This window comes from Lotus japonicus, chromosome 3 (genome assembly GCF_012489685.1).
Source record: "Lotus japonicus ecotype B-129 chromosome 3, LjGifu_v1.2".
Lineage (NCBI taxonomy): Eukaryota > Viridiplantae > Streptophyta > Magnoliopsida > Fabales > Fabaceae > Lotus > Lotus japonicus.
Window position 1 is genome coordinate 84603944 of NC_080043.1, and position 21825 is coordinate 84625768.

At 37.3% G+C, this 21825-nt stretch overlaps 3 protein-coding genes across 3 annotated transcripts; all 3 read right to left on the reverse strand.

Annotated features, from left to right (window-relative positions):
• Positions 1 to 412: 412 nt before the first annotated feature.
• On the reverse strand, positions 413 to 2773 carry LOC130746682 (UDP-glucuronate 4-epimerase 3). Its single transcript, XM_057599379.1, has one exon. The coding sequence runs from the start codon at positions 2195 to 2197 to the stop codon at positions 881 to 883; it is 1317 nt and encodes a 438-aa protein (XP_057455362.1). The 5' UTR covers positions 2198 to 2773; the 3' UTR covers positions 413 to 880.
• A 4337-nt stretch (positions 2774 to 7110) lies between these two features.
• Positions 7111 to 13506, reverse strand: LOC130746680 (3-phosphoshikimate 1-carboxyvinyltransferase 2). The gene is made up of 8 exons (XM_057599374.1): positions 12922 to 13506; positions 12293 to 12534; positions 11793 to 11946; positions 10954 to 11168; positions 10756 to 10873; positions 8828 to 9038; positions 7614 to 7675; positions 7111 to 7527 (listed from the first exon to the last, which is right to left on the reverse strand). Exons 1-8 carry the CDS (start codon positions 13273 to 13275, stop codon positions 7309 to 7311), a joined length of 1575 nt encoding a protein of 524 aa, XP_057455357.1. The 5' UTR covers positions 13276 to 13506; the 3' UTR covers positions 7111 to 7308.
• Positions 13507 to 16563: 3057 nt separating this feature from the next.
• LOC130746679 (transketolase, chloroplastic) lies at positions 16564 to 20333 on the reverse strand. The gene is made up of 7 exons (XM_057599373.1): positions 19802 to 20333; positions 19286 to 19376; positions 19054 to 19159; positions 18672 to 18954; positions 18260 to 18408; positions 18017 to 18170; positions 16564 to 17737 (listed from the first exon to the last, which is right to left on the reverse strand). Exons 1-7 carry the CDS (start codon positions 20279 to 20281, stop codon positions 16778 to 16780), a joined length of 2223 nt encoding a protein of 740 aa, XP_057455356.1. The 5' UTR covers positions 20282 to 20333; the 3' UTR covers positions 16564 to 16777.
• Between the last annotated feature and the right edge of the window lie 1492 nt (positions 20334 to 21825).

Genomic DNA, 21825 nt, shown 5'->3' on the forward strand with positions numbered 1-21825 from the left:
TATTGTAAAATTTCCTAATTAATGTATAAGTAGGTTCTTAAAACAGCAAGACTCCAACAAAAGTATGGTGATACAAGCAAATATAGAAAAAACAAAAGGCTATGGAAATGGCAAGTTCATATGAACTTGCCAAAAAAGCTATGAAATTCCAAGTTCATACCTCAAGTTATTTAAAAAACTGATCTCCAAATAGTAATAAAGCGTCAACAGCAAGATGATCATGCTTCATTAAAGATCCTTCTCCACTTATATAATAAATTCAAGTATGTGTAGCAACATTCATGATCTTTCTAAAATTCTACTGATAAAAATATAAATGCAGGCAGGTTGTTCCAGGAAAAAGGGTGCCTGGTGCACTAAGCCACCTACAAAAACAATAGCAACATAGAAAGTAGTAGAGTTGTGCACAAAATTACTAATACAGGAGTTCATTTATAGCTGAAAAATTACATATGCAAATAAAATACATGTCTTATTGATTCATTCAGTCCGAAAACTGGAAATCAAACTATTGTATGATTTTACTCATTTTTTCTTAACAATTATACACTGCCACCAATCAGCATATGCTCTATCAGTCATGAATGCTACATTTCTAAAACTACAACAATTACATTCAGGAAAAAAGAATAAAAGAGAATATGATGTATCTTGTTTTCTTTGACACTGGAAATAGGTTCCCAGAGGCATTAATCTCCAGTCTCCACCGGCAACAAAACTTCCTCAGTGCAGGAACCTTGTTTCCTCCTGATATGGTATCTTTGACAGCTATGAAACATGGTGATCATGCAACTAACAAAGAAATGCTAATTAAGGAACAATCACAAGAATCACAATGAACAAGAATTCAAAGATCCAATCATGTGGCTAAAAGAATCTGTCACTCAACAGCTTTCTTCCCACCAGAATAGTAGTTCAGGTACCACCGCACAAATTTCTTCAAACCAGCCTGAAGATCTGTGACAGGCTTATACCCAAGCTCCCTCTGCGCGTAGCTAATGTTTGCATGAGTAAACTGCACATCCCCATTCCGCGGCAACCTCATCACGTTCCTCTTCGCCTTAACCTTCAACAGCCTCTCCAAAATGCTCACAAGCTCACTCACCGGGACAGGAGAAGTATTCCCCAGATTGAACACCCTCAACTGCGCCGGCCCCTTCTTCTTCCCGCCACTGCCAGTGCTCTTCTCCGCGGTATCCAACGCACCCAAGCAGCCCCTCACAATGTCATCAATGTAAGTAAAATCCCTAGCAACGGTGCCATGATTCGCAGCCTCAAAGATGGGGATGCTCTTCCCCTTCAAAATATCCTTAGTGAAGAAGAAGTAGGCCATGTCAGGCCTACCCCAAGGTCCATAAACAGTGAAGAACCTCAAACCGGTCAAGGAAAGGCCATATATATGGTTATAAGTATGAGCAATCTCTTCACCAGCCTTCTTAGTAGCAGCATACAAGCTAGCAGGCTGGTCAGTCCTATCCTTCTCAGAAAAGGGGACCTTAGTATTCAACCCATAAACTGAGCTAGAAGAAGCCCACACAATAGCAGGTTGAGGGTTCACAGTCTTACAAACCTCAAGCAAATTGACAAAACCAGCAATGTTACTATGCACATAAGAGCCAGGATTCTCCATAGCATACCTCACACCAGCCTGAGCAGCCAAATGCATCACATGCGTGAACGGCACAACCTCAAAGAGCTTCTTCAACAGCGCAGCATCATTGATATCACCTTCCACAATGAACACCCCGGTACGCTCCAACAGGGCCTGGCGTGAACGCTTCAGAGAAGGGTCATAGTAGTCATTGAAGTTGTCAATTCCCAGCACCCCATCACCGCGGCGCTTCAAGGCGGCGGACACATGTGTCCCGACGAAACCCGCGGCGCCGGTGACCAGAACGGAGAATCCATTCCTGGACCGGACCCTGGCAGAGGACCGAACCTTCTTCTCCCAGACCGGACCGCCCCAGTTGGATGTCCTGAGGGAACGCCGGGAGGGATCAGCGGAGATAGATGACGTCGCCGGCGACCGGAAAAAGAAGATCAAGATCGCCGCCGAGAAAACGATTGACCACAAGGCGAGCTTCGCCGGCGAGGCGTGCCACCGTGCGCGGTTGAAGTAGGAGGCCTTCTCCATCTTGAACTTCCCCGGCGTCGAAGGGGCACTATCGGTGTGCGACATTTGCTTCAGCTGAGACATCTCCACGGGAAAAAATGCGATTTTGAAGGGTGCCCACGATTTTTCTTCCTCTGTTTCGATGCAGATTCACGGTTCTAGCTTCTGGGTTTGTTCTTTCAATTTCACCCAATTCAGGTGTCAGAAATTCAAAATTAGGGTTTCTATCTCAGAAATTAGGCATTGCAGAAAAAATGATGATGGTGTTTCTTCTTTCTCCTTGTTTGGTTCTGAGATGAGGAAAGTGACGGAGGGAATCCAAAATTGAAAAAAATTGCAAAGGAATAAAGAAAAAAAAGTGAGGGTTTTGGTGAATGGGGGTGAGTTGTTTTTTTCAAAAGAGACACTTTTTTCTTCCAAGCTGTATTTGGGAGAATCTTGTTGTTTCTTGAAGAGATGGGTTGGAGGTGGAGGCCACTCTCTTTTGGGTTTAATAGACAAAAAAGGCTTCAAGATTTGATTTTGATTTTAATGAATGTTAAATCAGGGAGATTGGGAGAGGGTTGAAAAACTTAGCACATGTTAATGGGACTAGGATTTTGTGTAGTTTTTTAGTCACTGTCTCTCCTTTGCTTCTTAGAAACAACAACAACAAGAACAAAATGTGTCTATTGAAGAAATGCAATATAAGTGGGTGGGGTAGTCGCAAAATTCAAAGGTGTCTATTTTCTCATCTCTCTAAAAAAATGCTGATTGCCAATTTGATTGGCTGGAGATCCTTGAATTTAGGAGTTTTAAATAAGGATTTTATGTGCACTCTTTGTTTAAGGATGTAATTGAGTGGAGGAAAGTTCTTATTTTTAATTGGGGATGGGAGTTTTCAAGTTTGGAATTTAAGGAACATGATAACGGGTGGCTTGTTGAATTTGCAAATACAATGGATGATATTTTGAGGCTTTTTGCTATTAAAGGAGTCTCTATTTCTTCACCACTAGAATAAGCGTGTGAAATTTGTGGGAGTTTGAAATTTAGATCACCTTAAAGGGTGTGAATTCTTTTGTTTAAGACTGAAAATTTGTTGATTTCTTAAATTAGATATCTCCATTATTAAACTTCTAGAGAGTCAAACTACAAACAACTACTCATTTTTACTAATTTGGGATGAAAGTCATGCTAAAAAAATCTATTGTAGAGATAAAATATATTCTAAACTTGACACCTCAGATTAATTAAATTCGTGTCTAATTAACATGATATAGAGTAGATGTTGAAATTTGAGGACTTTCACTTAATAGGCATTACTTCATTTAATTTTAAAAAAAGTTAACTTGAGCATTTTTGGTGGAAAATTACTTGCAGTTAGTTGCTTCAAATAATTGAGATGCTCATTAATAACATGCATTACTTATAATCGAAGTAAACGGTGAGCATAAAGTGTATTTGATACTTTGATGTAACTTTCTCATCAAGAGACTTACTGATTTTCCCTTTATATCCAACTCAACTGAGTCAAATGATCATTTTGAAGGCTCAAACTGATCACCAATGTAAAGAAAAATTCCTTATTTTCCCAGACATGTATATCTTCTTAGAAGTAGAGATTCAGCAGAAACATTTCCATCAACAAAGGCATCCAATAGTTAAAGCATAATTTATTATATCTTTTCTTACCCCATTTTCTTACCATGCTTAATTTGTGATAGCTGCTAACTAGATAAGGTCCACTTTGTGGGTCTTAGTATTAGCTGTTGTACTTGTAGTCCTCCTTTTTTTTTCTTCTCTTTTCTTCTATGTCCCCTAAAGATCATGGAAAGCCAAGACAAACTTAACTTAAGTGAACACTTTACAGAAAAAAAAAACTTACATTCAAAGCATGAAATAGTCTTATTATCATGATAATTAATGATAAGGGTCGATATATGTTTTTATAAGCAATGATAACGCCCTATATATTTAACTAAACAACTTAATTAAGTGTTTATAACGATTCGTGTTTATTTATTAGCTAATTTAGGAACCTTATTGAAAAAAACTCAAAATATGTTATAAGTAGACATAAATATTTACTCATAAACTAATTTGAACATATCATAAAAATTAGTCTTGTTCATACAGTGAATAAAGAGACCAAGCTAAGGTAAAAAATGATTTAACTTACTTTTTTCTGTCATTCTTGCCTAATAAAAATTTATGTAGATACACATAATTGACTTTCTACGAATAGATGGCTAAAGCAATAATTCACTAATTAGGAGATAACAGTCTTCTAGCCTAAACTTAGGCTCCTCAATCTTCCATCATATCGGCCCATAAGCCCTAAGACTCTGAGCCTTAGAAAAAGTGATTTGTGTCTTTAAACTCGATTAATTTGTCATCTTTGTAGATACATGTCAGATGAATTGTTGAGCAAAACCATTTCAACTATAGACCATACGAGCTCATGCTCAAAATAACTTGTAAGGTAAATAATAAAAGTTTTCTCAAACACATAAATATTTATATTATAGGACAAATTCAAATAAACTCTTACGAAAGCGGTTATGATGTTGGTGTAGATATAAATATAGTAAACCGTATATAAAATTTGTTTGTGAAATATATATAAAATTAATGAAACCCATATACTTATTGTTGTCGACTTGCTAGAGTGCGTGTGAGTTAGAGAGAAGAGAAGGGGCCCCAGAAAGGAATGAGAATGCGTTGAATGAGCAACTTGAAGTGCAAAACAAATTTGAAAATGAGGGGAAAAGCATCTCCCAAAGAATCCATATGGTACAATTATATTCATGTTTGGGGCAGCAAAGTATCATGTGCGCCAGTACACGTAAGGGTTAATGTAGAACAATCTCAAAGATGAGGACAAGATTGCTTCACTCACAAGGTCCTTGAGGATTTTTTTGACTCATAAATATTCAAGGGAAGAAGAGTAATAGTGAAGGAAAAAATGCACTACTGGTTTTGTGAAAAACTAGTGTAACTAATCACTAATATAATAGCCACCATTGGTCATGCGTGTCATATTGTAATCAGTGAGATCTTACATGAGATTTCATATGTTTCTTTCCCTTCACTTGTCCTTCTTACATGAAAAAATCATCTTGGAAGATGTGTATGTAATGCAGAAATGTCTCATTCTTTTGGGTTAGTGTTATTTCCTTCATGATTAGCTTCATATTCTCACTCCTTCAATCTCAACAATGAAACTTAATTCCCACCAAATTTACAAAGTGATAACAGAAATTGTTTTGGACTAAAATCTCATTCTCTATTATTGTGAATTGTGATCAACCCAAATGAAACACAACCCAACATCGTTCTGATCGGTCCAAATAACTACATGATCAAGTGATCACTGTCAAGTTGGGCAGCAAAACGACAAACACATAACTTACATATTTTATCTGATATTAGCTATACAACAACCTGGCAAAAGGTAAACATTTCGATCACTATTCATTCATACCTCTATATATACAACCTTAATTAATCATATTATAAGCTATGCATTACTCATAATTATTTTCATAATGCTCTTCTAGAACTAAGCATCAAAATACATTTTGCAGTACCTACTCCGCTATGGATTCACATTGCGCTATCGTGTTCTCAGTCATTTTCATCATCTTGCACCACCAGAATTGATGGGAGAATCTCCATACTCTCATAGGAACAACATCTATGTATAATTTACTTTGTACCTTTCTGACAACATAATATCATGATATTCAAATTAAAAAAAAATCATGATATTCGAAGCTATCCGAAGCCCACAACACATGAATGAGTAAAAAGTTAAAAACAGAACAAATTTTAAAGGTGACTAGTGGACTAGTGGTACTGTTTTTAATTATATATTGATTTTCTCCTGATCACTTTTTAGGTAAGGGACAAAAATTGATAACCCTTGTGAGTCAGTATCCCTTCCCATGTGCAATCCGAACAAACAAAATTCTGGAGAAAAAAAATGTTATAAAACCATCATGATTTTCTTTCTTTTTAATCCATGTATCATCATTTTCCATGATTTATTGGAGTTAACCTAAGCTGGACCTTACAAATATTTTATTATCAAACCAGACTGTTTATAACCATAAAATATTTAATGCAGGATCACATGCATCTAGTTAAACACCCACACTGGTGCTGCTGCTACATGAATTTTTAGTCATGAGATGGCCATGTGAACCAGAATAATGAACTTGGCTTGTACTTTATCACATGAGGAAGGGAAACATTTTGCCGCACATCATTGATTAGATTAGTCAAAAATGTTCCATGGGCTATGAATTCTACGGTGAATTTCACGAGTACCACATTTTGTTTGTATTGCAATTGCCAAGAATGTCATCATAACAAAAACTCAGTAGGATGCACATTATGGTACGTTACAGCCAGGTTCACACTTGCATTGCTATTTGTTGCAGAGCACTCAAACTTGTAATTTTATGTCAGTGAAGAGATTAGAATGAAACAAAACATAACATATAACTTTGTTTCATTATGTTTGGATGCCAAATACTACAATTTTCTTGACTCAAACATGGCCCATTTGCTAACTGGACTCTTCTTCTTTTTCTTTTCATCTATAGAGGTGGGGACATAGGGATGGAGTCAGAGAGGAGGAAATGATATTTTAAGAGATTACATTATTTGAACTCTACACTCAATGCGTGTTTTGGATTAGTGGCTGATACACAATTCAAAATACAGTAACTCCAAAAGCTACACTTACTCAATTGATTGCAAGACTCTCAAGGCATAACCAAACATGCAATTAGTTTATGTCCTCTAGCTCTACTACCACTTGAGTTATGAGGAGAAACTAGACTCTTTTCTTGGCCACAAATTATCTGGTATCTTTGGCTCAAAAATCAAAATTAATAACAAAAAGACAAGGTCCCCTCCCAGCTCCCAAGTGATGAAGTGACATGGAATAAACAGCTAAGATGCACTACATTCTAAAATTGATTATGAAGCCAATATCACACCACAAAGTATGAAGAAATAACGCTTGAGTCAGTATTCAGGATTAAGTTACATTCACACAACAGGACCAATGCCTCATTTCAACAATATAAATTATCTCAAGTCCTTTAAGGGAATATATAGAAACAAAACCAAGCCATCTCACAGATTTGTGAGTGTTTTATCTCTCTCTCTCTCTCTCTCTTACACTACTGAATGTACAGGAAAACTTAATGCTTGGTAAACCTCTCAAGGACTTCAAAATAGTCAGGGAATGTTTTCCTTGTGCAACCAGGATCCTTGATGGTTACTGGAACATCTCCACAAGCAGCAAGAGAAAATGCCATGGCCATTCTATGGTCATCGTACGTGTCTATTGATGTGATATTCAATTTCTCAGGTGGAGTTATCACACAGTAATCAGGACCTTCTTCAACTGTTGCTCCTAGCTGAAATACCAAGATAGTAGTAGGCCAGTGAGATGAAAAGAAAAAAAGTGACTTAGAAATCGCAAAGGAAACAGCAACACATTTACCTTTCTGAGTTCTGTGCAGATTGCTATCATTCTCTCTGTCTCTTTAACTCTCCAACTTGCCACTGAAAATAGAGCAAACAAAGAATAAATGGGAGTGCTGCAAACAAGTCTCAGCTAAATGGTATAGTAGATATTTTAAATGCATAAAATAAAGAATGACATAAAATGCACCCATCATGCTTACAAGAGAAAAGTTTACCCCTTTCTTTATTCCCTTTTGGATGAAACTAGCACCTTTGAAGTATTAAAGAGATTTATAAAAAAAAGATAAATAAGCTCAGAACGAAGCTTTCATGTTCCTTAAGATAAATAAGCTCAGAACGAAGCTTTCATGTTCCTTAGGTTCTTACCCCCCCACAAACAAGGTCATATCTAGTTTATACTCAAGATGGCAAAAAAGAACCATGTGAAATTGCTTGCACCATGGGGCTTCCAAAGCTTATAGAGTTGCTTAACACTATCTATAAGTCAAGCAGAGCATAGTTGTATAATCCAAACCAGAAGTCAACCCAATAAAAAGACCAGGTCGTTAGGTTAACCATCAAAGCATAAAACCCAAACAAAGAGGAAGAAAATAAATAAATATTAGAAACTTCATGAAAATATACAATGAACATAAGAAAAAAGTATAGTATGATGTAACCAAAATAGCTATAATAATTGCCCAGTTATGTTTGAAATTTCAGATTGGTTTGATAATGATATAAATTTAAAAACTGAGAACATAACTCAAGAGGACACGGGGTATAATGGCAAAATGCATTACAGCACAGGGATCATTCATGTACCGTGTTCAAATCTTCAAGTAGCTTTTCTGAAACTTAATTTAGAAAGAAAAAAATGGGGTTCAGGCCAGTCTGGGAGGGTTGATGGGTCACTCAGGTTTGACCCGTTTGCGAAAAAACTGTCATTAGTGAGGTCCTGATAGGCACTAAGACCTGGTGATCCAGGTTATTCAGCTATGAACAAAGTTTAGAAGAGCACATAGTGCAGTATGTTTATGTCAGCTGCACTACGCAGACTCAGAGAAAGTACCCACAGCTGTACTACCCAAAAATTAAGTTTACGAGTTAAAAGTTCAAGCATTTTACATAGTTATATGGACATAGTGGGTAATCCAATAAAAATATCAATGTAGCTATGCTAGTTTCATTAACCACAACAAAACAAATATGCTAAAACAAGATCTTAGAGCACAAACAGCTAAAACATACCATCTCTTATAGCAGTGGGACCATTAGCAAATAGGGCTACAACAGCAAGTGTCATTGCAACATCTGGCATCTTGTTCATATTGACATCGATGCCTTGCAAGACTTTACGACCAGAAGAATCTCGTGGAGGTCCGGTAAGAGTGACACTGTTTTCTGTCCATGTAACTTTAGCTCCCATCTTTTCAAGAACTTCAGCAAATTTTACGTCTCCCTTTAAAAAATAGCAAAAGTTAATTAGAATCACAAATTAAAAAATAATAGAATTTAAAATGGCTGCATTGGGTTGATCTTTCAGTGGTATCAGTAATTATTCACACCATGGATCCCTTTTAAATGAATATATGAAATCAAAGTTACTTTTGCATGATTTGAACTTCATATTGCAAAATGATAGAATCTGATAATAACCAATTAAAAATAATCTCTGCAATATGCTTCCGTTTCCTGGCTTGAACTTATTTGTTTACTTAAACAGTTCCAATGAATAATTGAGGCATTTTCTCTTCTTTATTTGGAAAGATATTATGGGAAAGAAAAAAGGGGGAGAAAAAGTTTAAAAAAAGTTATTGAGAAGGAAGGAAGGGGAGATGAGAGACCTTAAAAAAAGAAAACAGAAACACAGACAACAGTAGAATCCCATGAAGTCATGAAGAAGACCAAAGGACTTAAAACCTTATGATGTTCCAAACAAAACGGAGTGAAAAGATTCCAAGTTTATAATTACAAGCATCCATACTCCACCAAGAACAAGCCAATCATACCCTACCCCTGCCATTCTTATCTGAAGGATTGTGAAGGGAAAAATATTTAGGACTTGTTTTCCCATTTATCAAAGGTACTTCTCCTCACCATCTGGCCAAGTTTGAGTCCATTGCTTTTCATCAACACCATAACAGGCAACACCTTGTAGGTCATCCTCTCATGGTCGGTAGCCTAAAGGTCTAAGCTGAAGTTCACATTTTACCTATCCGTTATAACTTATAACTATATTGTCAAAATGAATTCCTCTTCCTCAAGCCTTGAAACTTGTTATTGTCCTCAGTACTAAAAAACAAAATTCTCAGATTCGTCCTGAATTCTTTCAAAAGCAAGCTTTGTGTCTTATTAACCTAACTCTCAAATTCAGTTTAAATACAGAGATTTTATTTCAGAATAAGCTTTAAGGTGGGTATAAAGTTATCTACATGCCAATTCGTACCGAAAGTCCGAAAGCAATGTATTATGCAGCTGTTTCAACAGTTCCAGTATCAAAACATCGATATTTGAGGCGCTACATTTTTCACTTGACAATTATTTTGTTACTTTTAAACGATAAGAGTAATGAAAAAACATTGATAGAACTAGTAATGATTCTGCACAGAAGAACAACAACAGGGGAAGAACCTGCACAGGAATCTGAGATTTCCAAGTAGAAACTGAATATTATTCTGGAGAAGATGAAGAATTAGAGATAGAACTGTCAACTGAATCCCAATTCAGTTGAGCAGTAACAGAGCCCTAACTGAATCCCAATACAGTTATCCCAAAACCCAAACATTCCAAAAACTAACTCCGAGAAACCCTTTTCTCTTATTTATACTATTCCTTCTCAACTAACTCTCACATACACTTAAGCAATAGGAGGCTTATTCATCCTACTAACCCTATCAAACATATAAAGAAAGAGGGAGGTCAAAGATGGTCTTAGAGTTCACATGATGATATTGATTGTTAAAGAGAGGGAGGAGTTTACTACAAAGGATAATTTCATAATCACAGAAGAATCTACTCAATAGATGAAACAGTACATCCAAGAGCTACTAATAATACAATGATGGACTCTTCTTTCAGGAGCCAGGGGGAAGAGAAAAGAAGAGGGTATAATTAGGACAGATACAGTACAGGCCAGAAAATATAAAATATCTGTAATTAATGTCAAGCACAAATACCTGCAAACTGCTTGTCCCACAGCCATGAACAGTGATAGTCCCACCAGTAACTGCTGCACCAGCTAGGAAGTAACTGGCACTTGAAGCATCACCTTCAACAAAGGCATTGCCAGGAGACCTGGTAGGACATGTCAGGTTTTAATCTCATTGCATTCAGATGCTAAAAAAGTGATTCACCTCTAAACCAAAGAAACCTACTTGTACTTTTGACCTCCACGAACCAAGAACTTATCCCAATTACCACTGTGTTCCACAGTGACTCCAAAGCGCTCCATCAACTTCAAGGTCATTTCAACATATGGAACAGAAATCAGTTTATCAATAATCTCAATCTCCACATCACCAAGAGCCAAAGGAGCTGCCATAAGCAAAGCAGTCAGGTATTGACTGCTAATTGATCCAGACAGTTTCACCTGCATGTGAGATGGGATAAAAAATTCAAAATGGATCAAACAAAAATCATTACAAAAATTCCTTTCGAGAGATTAAAAGTGGGGAAGAGAACTAAAAATGCTTAGTATTTTTAAAATTAAGTATGATTTAAATGATTATATGTAAAGTTTAAGAATGAGGTTATCAGTTAGAAATTAAGTAAACTTTCTTTTCAAAGGAAAGGTAATGTCTCGATGCACAATGGACATTTGAAGAGTAGAAATATACAGGTGAGGGATAACTTCTGTAAAGGAAAATATCCATCTGGCCTTCAAAAATCGAATCCAAAAGCTATATAAGTCAATCTAAAGAAGAGGTGGAATGGCAGCTCCTTAAATTATTTATTTTTTCACCCAATAGTGAAAGCTCATATGTTAAAAGAAGTTGTGAAATTTGACTTGTTCTAACTTCTAACATGTCAAAACTCAAGACCGTGATAATTCTAACTTCAATTATCGTGAAACTCTGGTACAGAATCTGGTGTTCTGTGAAAGTGTCTTAAAAAAAGAGAAAAACTATGGTACCAGCAGGGGCAATATAATTAACACAAAAGCATAGATAGAGCAATTGATGCAGCATCTAATCAAAGCTGATGCAAACCTCACCTTTCCCCCAGGAAGTCCTCCCTTGCCAATTACACGGACAGGTGGACACTTTGTACCAAGAAAACAATCAACATCTGCACCAAGCTGCTTAAGACCAGTTACCAAATCCTCAATCGGTCTCTCTCTCATCCGGGGAACCCCGTCAAGTATGTAGCTGAGATATATAGAACATGAAATAGCAATTTAGAGACTCAGACGTGCATTCATGCTAGAAGATATAATTCCAAGTTCCAACTGAAGAAAGTAGTGAGGTTGAGGACAATCAGTTGGAAGGCCCTCTGGCACATTCCTCACAGTATATATTTATATGCTAGAAATTGACATTCAATTTCATGTTAAACACATCTGTAACTAAAAGTGCCTTTTAAGTAGTAACTTGACTAATCTGGATGAGATTTTTAGATTATAACAAGATAGAAGGAGAATCAGTACTAGGTTGTGGTTAGTCATACGAGGAGTAATTCAAAAATCAGGATGAATTAAATACATTGAAGACAAACCTTGCGTTTCCACCTGCAGCAGTCACAGCTGCTGTCAAAGGTCGCATTGCGGTACCAGCATTTCCAAGGAATAAATTAACTTCATCTTTAGATTCACTAGTGGGAAACAACCCCCCACAGCCTTCCACAATTGCTTGTTTCGTTGCCTTGTCATCTTCCACATGCAGTCCAAGGGTCCTCAATGCACCAAGCATGTAATGAACATCCTCACTATTCAACAAGTTGTCTACAACAGTTGTTCCCTGAATAAAAATAACAGAACTATTTCTACTCAACAACACATCTATTAAGTAATTATAAGCTGTTAAAATAATACAATGAGAATGGAACTGAACTTGACACACCACTCCAAGTGCCCGCCGAGTAAAGAAAAGCTTAAATCAATCCAAATGTTGATTTATAACTTTTTATTGTAGATCTTGCATGCCAAATTTTTATGAAGTCCAAAACAAGAGTAAGTATATTAATATCATCCATTCCAGACAAAGTTAGTGACTTCATATTACCCCATTTCTCACTATATAAATATTCAAAAATCAATAGCATATCAAACTTCAGCTCCTAATCATAGAACCCCAAAATGAATAAATACAAAAAAATATAGATACAATTGAACAAACAAGCTTCACCTCAGAGAGAGCAGCAAGAAGCAGAATTCGATTGGACAAAGACTTGGAACCAGGCAATGTGATGGTGCCAGCAATTTCCCTGATGGGTTCCAACACGATCTCCGGCGCCGTTGACGGCTTCTCCGCCGCAGCAACTGAGGCAGAAACCTTAAACACACCCGAATAGCCGTTACCCACATCACAATTTCCTATAAAGCCTCCATTTTTATGCTTCAAGCTCCATGATTTTGAGGAACCCCAAAGGTGTGACCTCAATGAAATTGAGTTTGCTGATTTGGGTTTCTGGGGGTTGGAAGAATGGTGAAGGATTGGAGTGGTTTGAGGTAGATTGTGGATTCTGCTCACCTGGGCCATTTCAGTTTTGTTCAAAGTTTTAAACTTTGTTCCTAGTTTCTTCCTCCTCAATACTTTGTTGTTGAGTTTCTCTCTCTGCAATGGAGGGTTTTGTGAGAACTATAGATTGGGGTTGGTGAGAGTAGTGGTTGTTGGATTGACTGTGACTCAGATGAGATGAAGAGAGTTTTAGTTACCAACTAACATGATGCTGAATTCTTTACACCAAAATAATTGAGGAAAAAAAAACATGGTGTAAGTATATGAACCTCACCTACCATTAGAGTAATATACTAATTATATTGCCTTTCTTTAAAGAAAAATGAGTGTCACATAATTATGTTTGAGAACTATAAAATAATTTAAGAGGCTCAAGGCATATGATGGCACTAATTTGTTTTTATAAACATCCAGTACCAAACCACCATTTGGATCCACTCAGATTCGAAATTTAATCACAGTTAAGACTTATCATCTCTCTCCTAGAGTGTATTTTGTAGGGATCGAACCCGAGAGCTCTTCCCACACACTCAGCATACATTGTCAACAGAGCTACTCCTCTTCAGTATATGATGACACTAATTGTAATTGAGTTTACTTTCTTGGAATAACATTGTAAAAGTTTTACACACTTATTCAATTAGATTTCATTGATTTAACATGTTTTTAATTAAAAATTAATAATGAAAAAATGATAATGGTTGCATGGTTAAAACTTTTTACACTATCAATTAGTGCATACAAATTAAATTCATTATAATTTAGCTATTAGAATAACTAAATTATTAGAATAAAATATAGTTCAATTGTCCCCTCCATGTAAAATATATATATATATATATATAGTTCAATTTTTTTTTGTTGGTTACAAGAGATAGTTCAATTATTTTAAAATCAAATATTCTCTCCGTTCCTATTCATAAGAACCAAATGAAGGTGTAACTTGGTCCTTTTTATAAGAACCAATTCAAATTTTAAGATACATTAATTATTTTTTTGCAAAAATACCCTCATTTAATAGAGGTTTCTCTTTCTTTCCACTATGCAACTCATTAATGATAAATAGAAATATAAAAATATAAGTTGGGGTGGTTTTGGAAAGTTGAGATAAATTTGAATAAGTTTAATACTACCAACCACTTTCTTAAGGGGCGTGAAATATTAGTTTGGTTCTTATAAATAGGAACGGAGGGAGTATTGTCTATATTATTATTTAATTTTTTTCAGATAGTCAAACAACAAACGAATCGGTGTCGCTTTAACTGTAATATGGCAGCGACCCCTAGCTGTTCTCGTTGTTCTGCATCAGATGAAGACGCAATCCACTGCCTGAGGGATTGCCCTCATTCAAAAGAGATTTGGATGCGCGCTGGAGCCTTGTCTTGGCTAGGATTTCTGCAGCATGGATGTGGGTCTTGGGTTAAGCGTCAAATACAGGGAAGGCATGGAACTCAGTTTGTGGCTTGTTTGTGGGGTTGTTGGAAGTGGCGGAACAATATGATTTTTTAAGAGGCTCCGTGGTCCAGCGGCGAGGCTTGGCGTCGGGTGTGCCAGGATCACGATGAAATCAAGAAGGGGATGAACGATGATGATGGAAATTGGATGCTGAGAAAGTGGCTGCCACCACCGAAAGGATCGATTAGCCTCTGTGTCGACGGAAGCTTTAATCACGCTGGCAGGTTTATGGGTTCTGGTGGACTAGTTCGTGATCATCAGGGGCAGTGGGTCTGCGGTTTCCACAATTATCTTGCAGGTGGCAGTGTTATGCTATCGGAAGCAAGGGCATTGAAACTTGGCTTGCAGGTAGTGTGGGATCGCGGATTCAGGGAGGTATATTGCAGTGTGGATTGCAGCGAACTGATTCGGACGCTGGAGGATGAAGACACATATTCTTCCCCATTCTTAGCGACATCCGAGAGCTTATCAGTTGACCGTGGAAGGTATCTATTTCTGATATTAGTCGGGACTGCAATCAATCGGCGGATTGGCTAGCCAGGAGAGGGGCATTCACTTCATCCATGGCGTTGTGTATCCTAGATACCCCGCCGTCGGACTTAAAAATCCTTGTCTTGAGGGATCGTTTGGCTCTTCCTTAGTTTTTTTCGTTTCGTTGTTAATATTCCGATGTAGAAAAAAAAAACTCCTATAACTTTCCATCTTCATGGATAATGGAGCAACTAATTTTTTTTTTAAAAAAAAGTTTGGAACAATTGTTATTATTAGTATTTGGTAAAAGGTGTTTTCGGTGCACCAAAAAAATTATTTGGTAAAAGGTGTCCCACTTTGGGTTGGTGAGCCAGCGACGGTCTGTGTAGTCACTAGTGGCTGGCTGCGACTCTTACCAAACCCATTCGTGGAAAGTGTGATGATTTGTACCTTTTAATATCATTATTAAGAAATGATATTAAAAATAAAATAAAAAAATTAAATCACTTGTGACTATTTTGCCTTAAAATGGTATGTGTTTCGGTACTCTGGTATAGAATCGAACCCTTACCTAGAGGCTTAAACAGACTATTTGAGTAGAATTCAAAATATTACTTAAGGGGGACTAAGTAAGTATCACATGAATCAACTTATTTGCTAGTGTTTCCCTTTTCTTTTGCACAATGTTTAAAAGAAACTTTCTTATTTTTTATTCTTCAACACTCCCATATTTGTATCATAGTTTTTTTTTCTGTAAGTTAATATCAAAGGAATTTATATTTGGTAAAGAAATATACATAGGTTAAAAAATGTTTAGACACTTCTCTTATATGTAATAGTGGCGCTTTCTTTGTCTATCTAACAGCTATTTGCTTCGCAATTAGCATTATCTTATTAAATAACATAAAACAAACAAATTTTAAAATCAACTGATAAGTAAGAAAAACAATAAAACAAATTTCATAATCATATAGTATTGTGGAACCATTGTTATGCCTTGGAAAGTTAGAACTTTACTGGGAAGTATTCTTGATGTCCCTTTAAAGATATTCACATAGGTGTTTCATGTATTCAGAACATTTAGAATTCAACATTTGAGTTACCTGCAGTCAAGACAATCTTAAATTCAAGCATTCAAGTAATCTTGGCCATTCTATCAAAATCAGATAGCTGATAGGTTTCATTAGAGATCAGAAAGCTCATATAAACTCAAAATTTAAGCCATATGATTTTGATCGAATAGCTCAAATTCTTTGACTACGTGATTTTAGTATTTCCTGCAGGGATTCCAAATTATTCAAATGCATCTATAATTGTACACTGCCAAAGAGTGAAAGAAAATACACAAGCATACTTGAAGGACTAGATGAACGGGCATGAAAATTCAAACAAGTGACAATCCGAGTTCATAAAAATTTATTAGTTGCATTACACTCTTCTTTGATCTATGTTGCTTCACTTACAATCCCAAGCAACAGTAATCTAACCTTTTCTTATTCAAGCAACGGAATGCTCTTGAAACAGCCCTCTCTGTAAATATCAAACCCGAAATCAGAAGGAAAACAGAAAGTTCAAAATGTGCAGAAACTAATACAATCTAGATAAGCTCTTTAGCTGCAGCAATAACAGCTTCCTTAGTGATACCGAACTCCTTGTATATTCTCCCCGCAGGAGCACTGGCTCCAAAATGATCAATACCTATTGCCTTCCCCTTGCTTCCAACAATTTTCTCCCACCCAAATGTTGACCCTGCCTCAATGCTAACTCTAGCTGAAACAGCGGAAGGTAGAACACTCTCCTTGTAAGCTTCTGATTGCTCATCGAAAAGTTCCCATGAGACGAAGGAAACAACTCTAACTGCCTTCCCTTCCTTTCTTAGATCATCAGCAGCTTTGGCAGCAATTTCCAACTCAGAACCAGTTCCGATCAGAATGACATCGGGCTTGTTGCCGGTTGAGTTGTCGGAAATGGTGTACCCACCCTTTTCAACTCCTTCAATTGAAGTTCCAGGAAGATTGGGCAATTTTTGCCTGGAAAGGGCAAGGATAGAGGGTCTCTTCCTGTTAACCACAGCAACTTTGTAAGCTCCAGCTGTTTCATTACCATCTGCAGGACGAAGCATCAGGATGTTCGGCATTGCCCGGAAGCTCGCAAGATGCTCTATCGGCTGGTGGGTTGGCCCATCCTCTCCGAGCCCTATGGAATCATGGGTCATGACATATATAACCCCAGCCTCAGACAGGGCAGAAAGCCTTATGGCACCTCTCATGTAGTCGGTGAAAACAAAGAAAGTTGCACAGTAAGGAATCAGTCCAGGGCTGTGAAGAGCAATACCATTGCAGATAGCTCCCATTCCATGTTCTCTAACACCAAATCTGACATTACGCTCCGCCGGAGTGTCCTTTTGGAAGTTCCCAAACATTTTCAGCAAGGTCATGTTGGAAGAAGCAAGATCTGCACTACCACCAAGCAGACCAGGAAGAACCTTTGCAAGGGCATTTAGGTTAGTCTGAGACAGATTTCTGGTGGCATCAGCTGGGGTCTCTGGAGTGTATGTCTGAAATCAAATTGGAAGAGTAATCATTATTGATATCGGAGACATAATTCGTTGGTTGCCAGATTTTCTTATTTGAACAATATTATAAAGCTTATATTGCCATACAGACAGCAACTGAATGTGTGTGTAAAAAAAATTAAATAACAGGTTTATCTAATCAAGACACTTGTTGACATCAGTCAAGATCAATTTTGGATAGTACGCAGTGTAAAGTGTAAACCTTAATAAGTTACCTCCATGTAAAGATTATGAACAACCTATAAAAATTTGAATACTCACCGGAAGTGCTTTCTCCCAACCAGCAGGTAAATCACCATTAATAATAGACTTAAACTCTGCAGCTTCCTCCTTGTATTTCTTTTCATATTCAGCAAACTTGGCATTCCACTCAGCCTCAAGTGCAGCACCCTCAGGGATATGGCGACTCCAGTGTCTGGGAACAGACAAGCAATTCTTGTTCAGTATCATATAAATCTCAACAGAGATAGAAAACAAAGAAATATCTAAACCCATCATGCATACTTTTTGACATCCTCAGGCACATGGAAAGGCTCATGCGGCCATGCAAGGTTCGCTCTGGTGGCTTCAACTTCTTTGGCACCAAGTGCACTTCCATGCACACTGTAGGAGTTAGCTTTGTTAGGAGAACCAAAACCAATGGTTGTTGTGACCTGTGGAATGGATAAAAGAATCAGCAAATACTGACCACCAGCACTTCCTACTTTAATTTCACATCTATAGCTTTCAGTTTCTCAAAGGAGAACTATGCATTCTTTAGCAAAAGAAATCAAGTTGGTAGCTTCAGTTTAAAAGAATTCATCAACATGTAGAGTAAAATATCAACACATCAGACTTTGCTAGCTACAATTACACGCTAAAACCCTATATATATATATATATATATATATATATATATTGCCGTATTAAAACTAACCTTGATCAATGTGGGTTTGTCTGGGACAGCTTTTGCTTCCTTAATAGCAGCACGAATATCATCATAGCCATTGTTTCCATTCTTCACCCAAATAACATGCCATCCAAGTCCCTCAAAACGACTATCAACACTCTCAGTGAATGCAATATCTGTGTTACCATCAATAGAAATGTGATTGTCATCATAAAATGCTATAAGCTTCCCCAGTCCCCAGTGACCGGCAAGTGAGCATGCTTCATTTGCAATCCCCTCCATCTGACAACCATCACCCAATATAACATACCTGCAGAAAACATATGCCACAAGCAAAATGTCAAACAACTAGCACCTATAATTTGGAGAAAAGGGGGGAAGGGGGAGGCATAGGATTTAGCTATTTTACGTGTAATGATCAACAATTTCACTGTCAGGCTTGTTATATCTTGCTGCCAAGTGCTTCTCTGCAAGGGCCAAACCAACAGCATTGGCAATCCCCTGACCAAGAGGACCTGCAAATTTTGCAATAATACATGGTAAATAAACATTAAAAAGAAAAAGAAAATCAGAAAACTAAATGAAACTCACAAGTCATAGCAGGCACTATGCTAGTATATAAAGTCAAAGTTATATCTAACCTGTTGTGACTTCAATTCCAGGGGTCTCAAAGTTCTCAGGATGTCCCGGAGTTCTGCTCCCCCATTGCCGGAATTCCTTCAAATCTTCTTCCTAAACATCGAACCCCAATACATCAACCTCAATTAAGTCTTTGATCAAGATATTCAAGATAATACTTCCCACAAACAGATCATAAACAAAAGAAGAATACATATACCACACTCTTTTTAATACACTCTTTCTCAGTAGTTCATCCTCACTCTTTTTTCAGAAGTAATCTCATCATAAATTAAATTGACTTGTTAGAAACTATGACTGTAAACAAATTCCCACACACTCAGAAGTCAACAACATGCAGAGAAACAATCACAAACACAAACCCATTAGATCTGAACACAATTTTCAGACTAAACTACCAGAACACTAAACCCCATATAACAAAATTTCTCAAACCCAGATAGGATTTCCACTCCAAACACCGAAGCTTCAACCTTTTCACAAAACCAACCCGACCCAGATAGAGTTTTTTGGATTACCTTAACGCTGTCGAAGCCAGCAAGGTGAAGCAGAGCATAGTGGAGCATGCAACCATGACCCGCAGACAGAACGAACCGATCGCGGTTGAACCACTTGGGGTTTTTGGGGTTGTACCTCATGATCTCATCGTAGAGCACGTGACCCATCGGAGCGCAACCCATGGGGAGACCCGGGTGACCGGAATTCGCCTTCTCCACCGCATCCACAGCCAGGAACCGGATCGTGTTGACCGACTTGTCCACCAGCGACTCATCAGTGGTCACCTTCTTCGCAGTCTCCGCCGCAACGGAGGCTTTGACGGCGGCGGGAAGGCGGCGGTGAGTGGTTGGAGTGTGGGAGAGGGAGAGGGAGAGGGTGGTGGATTGGCGGAGGCCGGAGAAGGCGGGGAGGGAGAGGCGCGTGGAGGAGGGGAGGGAAGAGGGGCGCGTGAGGAGGGCTTGGGAGAGAGAGAGGGAGGGGGAGGTTGAGGTAGAAGCCATGGTTGGTGAAGTGAGAGAGAGAGTGAGAATGAGAAGAAGAAGAAGAAGAAGAAGGGTTCATTTTGCAGATGTGAGTGTTTGGTTTTGTAGAGAGACGTTGATGATGTCGCCCAAAGAGAGCTGGTGTGGACTATAGTGTTAGAAAGAGAAATCAAATAATATTTTTTAACCGAGAGCGGACATCCACGAGATTAATCTTCTTGAGATTTGAAAATTATATTGATGAGATAAATCTCTCTGAACAGATCATTTACCATTACATATCGCTCAAAGATCAGATCAAACCCCGGCTAAAGTCATGTTTGAGAAAGCAGCTTAGTTAAACGCTTATGGTTATAGGCGTGTATCACATAAACGTTTATTCATAAGCTATTTTAAAAAGTTTATTGAAATAAATTGAAAATACGTTATATATAGACATAAGCATTTTTTTCATAAGCTATTCATAATAGCTTATGAAAATAAGCTCAAAACAACTTATAGCTTACCGTAAGCTGTTTGCATAAGCTTTCCCAAACACTGATATAAGTGTTTATGGTATTAAATAAACTCAAATAAGTTCTTCCAAACGGGGCTTAAGTGCTTAAGCAACTCAACTAATTTTATCAATTGAGTTGGACATTATTTGATCCAACACTTTTTTTTTATTTGTTGAATTCATGTGAGTCCATAAAAAATATGAATCTCACTTTGTGAGACCTACATGAATTTCAACAGTAGAAACTAAAAATAAAGTGTTAAAAGTAGAGTGTTGATATTGCTATCAATTTATTTATTTATTTTGGAAAGATTATTAAAATTGTATTTGGGGTTGGTGGTTTGGTGGTGTGGCCAATTTCAGATGGCCTTTTTCTTATTCTTTTGATTTTGTTTTATTTTTTGTTTCTTTCTATGATAAAATACTGGTTGGGGAGCAAAGTCATTTTGTTTGGATTCAGAAGAGAACTAATCGAAATCACTTTCAGTCTATTCTAACATGATTTGGTAGGGAAATATGATGTTTGGATACACACAACTAAAACTAATTTTGTTTCTAAATTCATGTTTGAGCAAAGATGATAACAAAATTCTTTTAAAAAAATGATAACAAAATTCTTTAAAAAAAAGGTGATAACAAAATATTTATCAGGAAAGATATACAACCATTTCTTGAACGATGGCGATCCATCAAATACAAAAAAAATGGATGAAATTAGGGTTCAATTGGAAATATAGGGTTCAATTTGAGAAAATTTTGGGGGGAATCGGGTTTGATGAATTGGGGAATGATTTTGGACAAAAAAAATGTTTAAAGAAAATAAAATTACACGTAAGCCATTTCCGTTTGGTCAACGGACGGAAGCTAACGGAAGGGCTTCGTTAGCACAGTTGGGATACAAAAGGGACCTTGACCGCAACTTTTAGACATGAGGGTGCAAATCGCCCATTTCTGAAACATTAGGGACCCAAACTGGAATTAAGACTTTTTTTTTATTATGGTTCTCCGTTGAGCAAATTTACACTTTAGTCATACGGCTATTTGATTCTAATTCTCACCTAAAACT

Excerpts from the sequence above, each read along its gene's own strand:
- LOC130746682 (XM_057599379.1), bottom strand. The coding sequence starts at position 2,197 with ATGTCTCAGCTGAAGCAAATGTCGCACACCGATAGTGCCCCTTCGACG.
- LOC130746680 (XM_057599374.1), bottom strand. The coding sequence starts at position 13,275 with ATGGCCCAGGTGAGCAGAATCCACAATCTACCTCAAACCACTCCAATC. Across the intron at positions 7,676-8,827 it reads TCCCACTGCTATAAGAGATG|TGGCAAGTTGGAGAGTTAAA; the intron begins GTATGTTTTAGC and ends CTCTATTTTCAG. Across the intron at positions 7,528-7,613 it reads TCTGCACAGAACTCAGAAAG|CTAGGAGCAACAGTTGAAGA; the intron begins GTAAATGTGTTG and ends TTGGTATTTCAG.
- LOC130746679 (XM_057599373.1), bottom strand. The coding sequence starts at position 20,281 with ATGGCTTCTACCTCAACCTCCCCCTCCCTCTCTCTCTCCCAAGCCCTC. Across the intron at positions 18,955-19,053 it reads GAAATTGTTGATCATTACAC|GTATGTTATATTGGGTGATG; the intron begins GTAAAATAGCTA and ends TGTTTTCTGCAG. Across the intron at positions 17,738-18,016 it reads GTTGGGAGAAAGCACTTCCG|ACATACACTCCAGAGACCCC; the intron begins GTGAGTATTCAA and ends ATTTGATTTCAG.